At 35.4% G+C, this 11,999-nt stretch overlaps 1 protein-coding gene across 1 annotated transcript; it reads left to right on the top strand.

Annotated features, from left to right (window-relative positions):
- Positions 1–5,920: 5,920 nt before the first annotated feature.
- On the top strand, positions 5,921–11,998 carry LOC121872863 (probable serine/threonine-protein kinase drkD; the record flags this gene model as incomplete). Its single annotated transcript, XM_042375916.1, has 4 exons — positions 5,921–6,204; positions 6,456–6,515; positions 7,373–7,418; positions 11,639–11,998. Coding segments are annotated over exons 2-4 (450 nt in total), but the record flags the coding sequence as incomplete, so codon positions are not given.
- Between the last annotated feature and the right edge of the window lies 1 nt (position 11,999).

Genomic DNA, 11,999 nt, shown 5'->3' with positions numbered 1-11,999 from the left:
TAGATTACAGGTACACAAATAAATTACAGGTACTCAAACACAGGAACAGGTTCACAAATAGATTACAGGTACTCAAATACAGGAACAGATTCACAAATATATTACAGGTACAGTACTCAAATAGATCACAGGTACAGTACACAGAAACAGGCACAGATACAGGTGATTTTGTCGTATCCAAACCTAACTAGTAAACACAGGAACCTTACCAAACTTATGTAAACAAATTGATGGTTGATGTTACCGTGTTGAGCAACGTTCTTACGACAATACTCAATATTAGTACGATATTTATAGTGTTTACCCAGCGTAAGGTTGGTGATTACTGTACATTATGTCAATAGAGCTTTTAAACTGGCAAATTCTAATTAGTGTACAAGAGCTTAGACTGGTTGGTAGCTTATAAACATTGATATAAATGTTTAATATTATTATTATTGTTGTTGTTGTTGTTGTTGTTATTATTATTGCATCATTACCAGATAGAGACGAATCATCAACTAATATTATTAAATTTTGTAAAGTTTCACCTCAAGGATTTCCCAGATTTCAGATTTTTTTTTACAGTAAAATCTTTTCCTTGAATTGTGTTAATGCGGTTGAGAAAATATAAAAAAATAATACTATTGGATAAAAAAACTATGATAAACGCGGTAACATTCGAATATGCATTTAATTACACATTTTAACATGTTCCAATCCATATGGTGCTGAATGTTGTATATATTGTAATTCCTTGAGATAAGTGTACGGGAGTTTATCAGGTGCCACTTAGAGTACTCAAGGGCTCTTTCTTATCTCAGCCATGTCGATATTGTTGTTATTGTATTTTTTCTGGCTAAATATATTCTCTTATCGGTATCAAGAGTTTAAAATAGTTATTGGTGTTTTTCTTTTATTTGTTATTGTGATTTTTATTGTTTTTTTATTTACTGTATTTATTTTATTTTATTTTTATTTATTTATTTTATTTTTTTTACACCTACACCTCTCCTTCCCTACAGTCATAGTGTATTGAGTTAACTAAATAGTATCAGAATATACTACAAGCCTTCTACAGACTCTTTGCTCTAGATGGCTCTCCTCTCCCACACACTCCCTCCCTAACACCCCTTCCCCTACACCCCATCCCCTACACCCCATCCCAAACACTCCCCGCTCTCCCCCCCTACACCTCCCTTCACCCCCCTCCTATATGAAGTAACTCTGGGCTTTACATTTTTTCCAAGCGTTGTTCTCACACTCGCTATCATTGTTTCCCAGGTGACACAATACTTTTCTTGGAACCTGTGTGTGTGTGTATGTGTGTGTGTGTGTGTGTGTGTGTGTGTGTGTGTGTGTGTAAAATCAGAGTTACATGACATTCACTCCTACGCCTATAAAACACTTTAAACCTAACCTCTCCAAACTAAACCTAACCTAACTCAATGATATCACTCACAAATATCTGCCAGTATCTCATTGTTACATTTCACACCGATTTTTTTTCATCCTACTTATGGGAATAAACTTTTCATTCAATTTTTTTTAATCGTTTTTTCTTTTCTATTTTTTTATTGGTAATATATTAATCAACTTATTGTTTTCATTCTATAATTTATTCAACACTTTGGCTCATATTTTTAGTTTTAAGTTGAGTTAATATCAATCATTAGCTGCATAAATATTCGTTTTAAATTTGCAAAAAAACAAAAAACCAGCAACACCGATAAGATCACCGAGGTATTTACACCGAGTTTATTAAGGTTTTACAGTAATTGGTGGTGTACAGTAATTGGTGGTGTACAGTAATGGTGGTGTACAGTAATTGGTGGTGTACAGTAATTGGTGGTGTACAGTAATTGGTGGTGTACAGTAATTGGTGGTGTACAGTAATGGTGGTGTACAGTAATTGGTGGTGTACAGTAATTGGTGGTGTACAGTAATGGTGGTGTACAGTAATGGTGGTGTACAGTAATGGTGGTGTACAGTAATTGGTGGTGTACAGTAATGGTGGTGTACAGTAATGGTGGTGTACAGTAATGGTGGTGTACAGTAATGGTGGTGTACAGTAAATGGTGGTGTACAGTAATGGTGGTGTACAGTAATGGTGGTGTACAGTAATGGTGGTGTACAGTATTGGTGGTGTACAGTAATTGGTGGTGTACAGTAATGGTGGTGTACAGTAATTTATATGTTTACTGTATGATATCAGGACGAGAGTGGATTATTTTGATACACACGATCTCTAATGCATTTGTGATCATAATAGGCTTAAAACTACTAATTAATTAAAGTAGTAATATGTTCTTGTATAGTTTAAACAGAGCACATATAATTGCATTGTAGTTTATATTAAAAGCTGCTTAGTGCTAGAAGTGACAGTATTTGCAAGAACTGATATTTTGTCTTCCCGCTATTTTGTACACATACGTAAAGGATGTTGCAGGCATGTGTTGAGACAGGAGTGTGTTGAGACAGGAGTGTGTTGAGGCAGGAGTGAGAGTGAGGAGTAGGAGCAACATAAGGGAGTGTCGTTGAGTGTGCGCTGCATTACTGGTAGCTAAAACATGGAGGCCGTCTTGTAGTGCAGCGTTGCCATAGTGCCCCGCCTCGTAATATATTTTGCTGGGGCTTGGTAACAGAGAGGGCCTTTCAGCTCGGGGGTTCGCAAACATTCATTCTTTGGTTGTTGAATCAAATCTTTTGTAGTCTTTGGAAGGAGTAAAGTACTAAGTTTGTTTGCGAGTCTGGGATGGAGTAGGGATCAATCAGTCTTTCATTGAATGGCTGCCCATGCTCCGCCTCCCTCCGTACGCTCCACAGCAAGCCTCACGAGGTGCGCATGCTTTATGACGTCACTGGCACGTCATAGCTTACCAGCCAATAACGCCTGCTCCGTTACATAAAAACCATTACGTTGCGAAGGCTTCTCACATCAAATTACACTGATTATCATTCGAAAGTGAATTTGAAGTTTTGAAGAGCTGTAATGTAAAAGTTGGCAATTTGATATAATCCGTGGGGATGGATGCCAGCGCCCCGCGTTCTCTATTTTGTCCTTAATAACTACAAAGTATTTTCTTGTAGACTATTAGTTCTTATCATCGTATGCGTAATATTATCATGTGTATTGTCTTTATTTTTTTATAATTATGGGCCATGATTACAAAATATCATTACCATTGTTCGTCCACTTTGTCAGTACGTATTATTTAAGGTCTTCTGTATACAGTATACCAAATCCAATATATTATCAACACCTGTGAAAGTCACAATAGATTTTAGGGATTCATTAATTTACGTAAAATAATGTTTTTGTATGCGTTAGAATTATAATACGTTAGATTTTCATAAGTGATGGCAGACTGAATCACCCTCACACAACCCCGGTATAAAAGTGAAGGGGTATTTTGCGCAGTGATATCTGTTCTGACTTTTATATGTACATGTGCATCACCACAACTTGTTCAGTGCAGTAGAATACTTGCCTTCAATAATGTTCCTCAGTATATATTTCAATCAAATTCTCTAGGCTTATATTTATTCGTTAGTTAATACATGTAGACTATAGTGCTTTTATGAATCTATTATTACTTATATTAATAATTATATTTCACTTAAAACATTTCGATAATTTGTTGGTCAAAATTAAGAGAACCGAAGACTGGAGGGTTTATGCCAACTCTTGATCGGGAGGTGTCGGGACACACTATGCTAGGTTAAAAAATTTTCGGGCTGACTGCGCTAGTTGTATATGGCAGGGATTTGGGCACGACATTAAACCAATATAATCTACGTATTACTCGAATTAAATATTTCTAGACATTCTAGATATTTGATGATAGGTATTATTATTATTAAGGGTGTTTGTTTGTGTGGTGAGAAAGGTTTTAGCGTCGCGTCCTCCGATGTAAACAGAGTGAGCCGACAACCTCCGATTTGGGGAATAACATGGAGTTGTTGTGAGCAGTCTCTCTGTTGCTAATTGTCTTCCTGTTGTTAGCCCAGCCCACTTTTACATAATGGTGAGTTTGCTACATAAGGTGGTGAGTGAGCGTGTGAATAAGAATAAATGGCCAAGTAAATAATATAAATTACAGATTCATAGAATCCTACAGGTAAGCGGGCCATGTTAAGGAAATAGATGTATTTGTCAGAAATACCACCTTTTAGTTATGTGGTAAAGTGAAAAATAAATAACATGAAGTAAATATTAAATTTAGAGACTGAAAAAAGAAAGGATTTGAAGTTGAAAAGAATCGGTAACAACAGAAACAGCTACAGTGTACATGTTATGAGGACTGAGAAACAGGGAGTTGGAGAAGATGAGAAGAAAGAATGGAAGTCTAGTACTTTTGGACCAGAGATACGGTACTAGTGGTAATACTTGACAGTTGTATTCCTAAACTACCAACTTGAGGACATTTCTCCATTGAAGATAAAGCCTTTTTTAATGTCACGAGAATGAAAACATGGACTAGGAATTTGATGTAATATAATTCTTATGATTTTTTCAAGTTCCAGAGCTCCTATGCACTGCTTTGTTTAATCCAGTATAATTAAAAGGTTTTATTGTTTGGTGATTTCATTTGCAAGTTTTTTTTTATGGAGGATGATAAGTATTAAATTAGATTTGATTAATTTTATGTATGAATATTTCCACCAGAAATTTGTGGCAATTGTTTTCATTCCAGAAGTACCAGAAACTACTACATTCATATACAGTATATAATGTATCGTTCACTTTTTGTCCTAATGAAGTAAGAAAGTTTTTACCTCTAACGGAGAAATTTCCTCAAGTTGTTTGTTAAGGTGCATATTGTTTGTCAAGTATTACTGTAATAGTTTACTTTTCTTTTGCATTGTACAGTATTTGGAAATTTATGTAATTAACTAAGATTCGTTTGTTTCCTTCTCAAATCGGGGATTATTTAGTTTCCTTGGTCCTAGATCATCCATAATGCCATCGGCTTACCGGTAGACAACTTCAAGTTTTGTTTCCACACACTTAAACAAACCCAGTTAAATGTTTCATTTACTTCTTAAATAACAAAGATAAAAAAATCACTACCCTAACTCGAGGAACAACATGTCCTGTTTTAAAAAATCTCTGCGGTTTTTGAAGGTTTGTACTGTACCTGTTTATGAACCAAGTGTTGAACGATAAGAGGTGAATCAATAAAGTGTCGTAGAACATTGCAGTACCAGCGTTTTGTTCCATGAACATCACTGAACTTTCTGATTTTAGCTAGATTGAACCACCAAAACAAACGGTTGAACTTAACCAAGGTACCGGTACTTAATTTAATTCTGAAGTATTTGGTAAGTTAGGTTTGGCTGGTTAACTGTAGAGTATATAAAAGTGTATGTCTGTGGCCATTTTCGTCAACTTACAGAGGTTACGTTATCTTTGGAGTTTCACGGTGGTGGTAGAGGGGTGTGTGACCTTGTGATGTTGGCCTAGAATAATGAGTTGTAAAGGAACACAACAGTATAGTACTCTACACCTGCTAATGGAGGATTTTTTTATGCTTTACTTCATTTATTATGTGTGATTAATGTGTTTGTTTTAATTAATATAAAAATAAAACATAAATTGGGGATAGTGTGCCTCTTGCAACTGGGGCCAGAACTGTAAGGGTAAAAACTAGAATCTTTACACTACAGCACTAAAGAAGAAATATTGGGAAATATCAGTGTGTCATGGAATGTATAAATTCACTGCAGATCTCATATTTATCAGACGACAGTTAAGAGATATATATTAGGAGGCTAATAAAGCATTTTTGCATTATTTATCATTTATTTTCAGCAAGCTTCTTTTGTCTATGTTCACAGACCATCCTTGTGGTGCTGTAGTGTGGTGTACATTCCCACACCTGCTGAGGAGAGAAACATATACCGTGAAACCTCTATTTAACGGACTATATGGAGAGGAAATTCCATTATATCGAGGGTCTGTTAGATGTGAAACTTCCATTTAATGAACTATAAGAGATGTGAAAGTGCTTGAACTCTCCCCCCATCTGACGGATTTTACGGAGAGAGAAGTCCGTTACATGGGGACTTCACAGTAGTATTAGAGGATTCTTCCACGAGTCAATCACACCCCTAAGATAAACTCGGCTTATGATGGATAAATGGATTAGGAAGATTGGAGGCACTCGGAGGGGAGGGGAGGACTGACAACTGTTCTGGATACCATTCATTTTTATGTGCCGGGTATATATTTATTTATTTACTGTATATGTATAATTGTTTATTTATCATTAAAATTACTGCTTTGAATTTTTCTTAAATATTTTATCTTAAGGGGCTAGTTTATATTTGGAACTCAGGATACTAGATATTTTAGCTCATACTTACACCTTTTCATAGTACAGGGTGTAGCTATAAAGGGTTCAGTTCTTGATAGTGTTCATTAATTTAATATTCCTGAAAGTTTAGTTATTATTATTTTTATTTTTTTTCAGTCATGTCTAGCTTGCAATGGATGATGATGGCCAGAAACAGAGACTGCTTGACGTAATAGGGTGAGTATCCTTGCTAATGCTTTACAGTAGTAAGGTACAGTTTATGAAAGGGATGTACCTAAGCTACCTATGCTTTGACTTTTAAGAGGATATTGTTACCTTCAGAATAATAGGAATCCAGTTTAAGAATGTAAATTCTTTTGGTTTGAGAATAAAATTATGTAGAACTTAAAAAAATTGGTCTTAAATCTATATTTTTTCAAAGATATGGTAAGAGAAGACACGCACTTTGTAAGGAAATGTAGTTTTATTGTCAAGGCACTGTTTGTTATGATTCAGTGGTACATTCATACAACAGTGCTCAGTGGTCTAGTGTTGCTGTAATCTGACAGAGTGTCGAGTCTTTGTTTTCATCTGATAGATCCACAGAGTGACATTAGCAGAAGTGACTAAACTAAACCTGAAGATTCTTGAAAACTAGAAACAAACTGATTTAAGAATTTTTTGTACGGGAATCCTTTTATTTTTTGAGGTAACGATATAGAAAAAAAGAGTCATGGTGTGGTTAGTTTAGGTACCTGTGGACACCCTCTGTTATCATGTCTTCTTAAGTATTATGAGCTCACTACCATTTAATTACTCACCTTTGATAAATATCCTAAATATTATTAAGTCATCCTCAACCCTCCAGTTTTTTTTATTCTAACTGACATACTGTATTGAGGAACTTTTGAGCATATCTTTACCAAAAATATTAAAACTTTATGGTAGACTGAAGCTTTTGTAGTATGTTTTCTGAAAATTTATATCGTTACTGTACAATAATTTGATGAAAGAAGGGGCTTATTATTTTTTATTTATGCTGATGAACTACTTGTACTGTGTTTTAATTCTGGTGGGTTTTTTTTTCCTTACAGAGATCCCCATTTACTTGAAACTTTCCTAGAAAATTTTCCCAGCTCGGTAAGTTTCTTTCTCTGTTTACGAGTAATGATTAGCTTATACATACCAGTAAGGTTATCATATTTATTGTCTTCATCGTTAATAGCTTGAGAAATAACATGCCTACATCGTATAACAGATCATGGGCCGGGCATTACTGTAGTACTTTACCGCACCTCACTGGGAGAAGTGTTTGTTTGGTAAAAAAAAAATTGTACTTCTGTGGAATTGTTATCTCTCAATACTTATACTGTAGCTTGGTGTAGGTATTAAGTATTTCATCAGAAGAACTGGGGAGTGAAGTGCATGTTAGGAAGATTAACTAGCTTATTGTTTTAGTTCAGAAGGGCTTAGGCTATACAAAACAGTACCCCAGTGTAATCATCATCGTCACTGGTTAACAGATGAGAAGGTTTTGTATCTCAGTTTGTTATGGTCAGGTTTCTGTTAACTCTACTACCTGCAGCTGTATGATAGTGAGACAATGTTTGAATGACTCTCCAGCAGTCCTCACTATATCTGTAATAGACTTTTCCTAGAGGTGTTACAGCAACTTTTGGTTCAAAAACTTTAACTACAATACTGTATTGTAAGTTGTTTTAACTACAGTGAATAACTGGATGCAGAAATACATTTTTATCTTATACTGTATAGTAATATATTGTACAGTATAACCATATCTTTTATAAATATATAGTACAGTATTAGTCAATTAAATTCATAGAGATATTAAAACACTTTCATAGCACCGCTAAAACTTTTGTTTGAAAGGTTTGTAAATCTTCCCGTGTAATAAACGATCCTGTAGACTTTGTGTATAAATGTTTTAAAACTTGAGGTCTGAAATTTATCTTTTCATGCTGTGTGCTTCTGTGTAAGGAGTAGTTTTCTTATTTGCCTTTATCTGTTCTTTACACACGTGCTGTATTATATGATTCTGCTTGTTGTTGTGTTTATGTCTGTGTTGACAAGGTAGAGGGAATTATATCACCCATGTATACTGCAACTGTTGGTTCTACTGCAGTGTTAAGTATGGAAGAGTTAGAAAACACTGCAAGTCATCATTTTACACTGATGCTTCTCAGCTCCATAGTTTACAGTCCCCTACCTCTGAGACTGGAGGGGGACTAAGCAGTGTTTAGTGTCTGTGTCTGTCTGTCCCATTAACCTGTTACGTGTTTGTTTGTCTGTCCCTCTAACTGGTCATTTGATTGTCCCACCTACCAGTCACATATTTGTTTGTCTGTCTCTCTAACCAGTCACATGTTTGTATGTTTCTCCTGCCAGTCATGTGTTTGTTTGTTCCTCCCAGTCATTTGTTTGTTTGTTTGTCCTTCACACCCAGTCATTTGTATGTTTGTCTGTCCCTCCATCCAGTCATTTGTTTTTTTGTCTGTCCTTCCTACCAGTCACATGTCTGTCTGTCCGTCTGTCCCTCCAGTCGGCCATTTCTTCGACTGTTCATCCTTTTCTCTGAGACCATTCATGTGTCTGTCCTCGGTTATCTGTTTTTTGCCTAATACTCTTTAACCGCCACAAATCTTTTTCACGAAACTCTGCTCATTTGGGTACACTGATTGGCTTCTTGGAGTTCAGGTCAATGAGTGGGTGAATGCGGGGATGTAGTACCCATAAGGAGTAGTGTATTTACTGACGACGCGTGGCTTGTTGACGTTGTATCTTTACTTGGTGGCCTTTTCATTTTTCCTCATCTGTAATGCATCTTTGTAACCCATTTATTTCATCTCTTCTGTAATGTATTTCTGTATCCCATTTTATTTCTCCTGTAGTCTGTTTTTTTAGCTTTGTATTTTTATCTGTATCCATCAACATTATATAAATATACTGTACCTGTCCTGATTGAGTGACCAATTGACTGGTTCTTGCTTACCTTATTATGAAGGAGTTGTCTTAGAAGAATTTTATGATACTGCAGGTCAAAGTTGGCTGTTCTTTTGTGGTAAATAAGTCAGTGTTTATTTTTTTTTTTTTTTTATTCCTTCATATGTAAAAGGACTTATTAAATGGTAGGTAAAACCTATAGTCCTGTCTTAATAATTAAAGGCAGCCCAACATTTATTTTATTGTGGCTAGATTTACTTCTGGCAAATTAAAATTTATCTGTTGGGGCAACTTAGAAAATTGTAAAAAAAATGTTCTTTTCTGTAATTCTGTCTGGTTCTATGTAATGGATGCACAGGAGCTGTAGTCCACAAAATTAACTGGAATTAACTGAAAAAAATTTACAATCAGTTGACGAATCGGGAAAAAAGTACAGTAATGGCTTTATAAACAGTGCTCACTCAAAACATTCAGGAAGGTGCAAATAACAGCATGGAACATTTTTGAGATAGTATATATGTATATATATACAGGTATATATATATATATATATATATATATATATATATATATATATATATATATATATATATATATATATATATATATATATATATATATATATATATATATATATATATATATATACTGTATATATACTACCAGTAAACATAGAGTCTTACTAATGTTCAAGACTCAAACTGAACAAATACATTTTTCTACATTCTTTTTGCGGGAAATGTCTCACAGTACACGACCATCTCACAGATGTTGTATATACAGGTGTAGACCCTCAAATCCGGGAACCCTTAGGACTAAAGACTGGACTGGTTTTTGAGGATATTTGGTGTCCTGAGTTGACTTCTTCTTGGTGGGTCATCCATATGTTACCCCAAGTCTAACAACGGTTCAGAAGGCTTCGTCAAGTTTGCTTATACGTACACAATTCAGTTCAACATTTATTTTACTTCTTAATTAAGTACTGTATAAAAATTATCCCTGTATGCATACTTTAAATACAAAACAAAAAATTACAAGTTGAGTGTTGCCAAGGTAGGACTCCAAAGCACCAGTGTAAACTTAGCTTAATTGTCTTAGTACAGTACTATACTGATGGTAAATTTTAAGCCATAGTGCAATGCACAGAATCTAATCTATAGTAGGCAGAACTTAATAGGTTTAGCCTTTACGGGTATTTGGTGCAATGTAATTCCCGCCATTTCTAAAAGTGAGTTTGCTGGGTTTGTTTACGTCACAGCGGCTTACCGAGAGTTAAATAGAGTGATATCTTTCTGTTTACTGTATTTGTAATAATAAATATTACAGTAAAGTTATTTGTTGAATTTTTGTAATTAATACTTCCATTAGTCAGATTAAACAACAGATTCAAGGTAACTTATGCCAGATGTACCTTGCTATCACATGCGATCCTATGATGGCACAGTGCTGGTCGATGGTCCTGGTATAGGATTTTGAAGTAAGGTTCGGCTGTTTACTCAAAGGGAATTGTTTACGTCGTAGCATATGCTTCATGAGCCATTTATTCAATCATATAATAATTTGATTGTTTACGAATTCTACTTCTTGCAAAATTATGCAGGTGGTGAGAAGCTGCTGGGATAATTTCTCCTTTATTTTGTGACTTAAAAAGACAGTAAAACCAGTACTGTAGTGAACTGATTGTGTGGAAACAAACCTTAACATAGCCTACTGGTAGTCGTAGGTAGGGCAACAGGTGGATGACACTCACAAGGGAAACATAACTAATCCAGGGAAGAATAAGTACAGTTTTCGAGATTCCTCTTATTTTCTGAGATCGGGATTCGAGGGTCTGTATCTGTAGTGCTGTTTACACATTGTCTGATACCATTATTTGTTGATATATTCTTTTATTTAATCTAAGGCTGTTGTGATGTTAGTATAAGTCATGGATTATACCTGTAATTATCTTGCTTTGTTGTGTTATTTTTTTACGAGAAAGTTCCCTTTGTGTCTGTATTTGATATTCAATAGCCAGTTGACTGCAATGACCAAATGCAAACTTTTCCATAAGTTGCATCTCACTATTTATTTATTTTATTTTTTTTTAACCTTTGTTGTGCAATAATTATTATACCAATTATATTCACAACTTTGATTTGTACTTGTTAAGTTTTTTGCACAGTAGTAATTCTGGTTCATTTGATATTTGTTTGAGATTTTAAATGTCTCATTCATTATATTCTTTTTTTATGTTTTGTGTTAAATTATTTAATGTATCAATTATTTTATGGTGGACAAGCATGTTTTTCCCATTGAACCCATGAGAAAACTTAATCCATAGTACTTTAATACTGACTGATGTTGATTTTGTATTGTATTGTTATTAATCTTACTGCATACTTTCTGTTTGGCGGCAGAGTTTTCCCACTGATGGTGGTCTCCTCTGGCAGGGCTTAGACTCTCCTCGCTTCGACAATGTGACCTCCTCCACGGATTCCGGACTGGTTAGCAGTTGCCTGGACAACCATGTCTTCGATGGCCAGTTCCTCGGTCAAGTACGAGGGGGCAGTCATCCCCTCAACCACCCACAGGTGCCCACACATGTGCTGCAGCAGGTCCTACCCTCACCCACACTCCCCACTGGTCCTCAGGGGGCACCACACCACCAGCATCACCAGCCACATCAACAGCAGCAAGAGCAGCAGCAACCACAGCAGCAACAACAACAGCAACAGCAACAGCAACAACAACTACAACAGCAGCAGCAACAGCAGCAGC

This window comes from Homarus americanus, unplaced genomic scaffold (genome assembly GCF_018991925.1).
Source record: "Homarus americanus isolate GMGI-L3 unplaced genomic scaffold, GMGI_Hamer_2.0 scaffold11022, whole genome shotgun sequence".
Lineage (NCBI taxonomy): Eukaryota > Metazoa > Arthropoda > Malacostraca > Decapoda > Nephropidae > Homarus > Homarus americanus.
The sequence above is the reverse complement of the archived record's forward strand: the minus strand, read 5'-3'. Positions and strand labels throughout refer to the sequence as shown.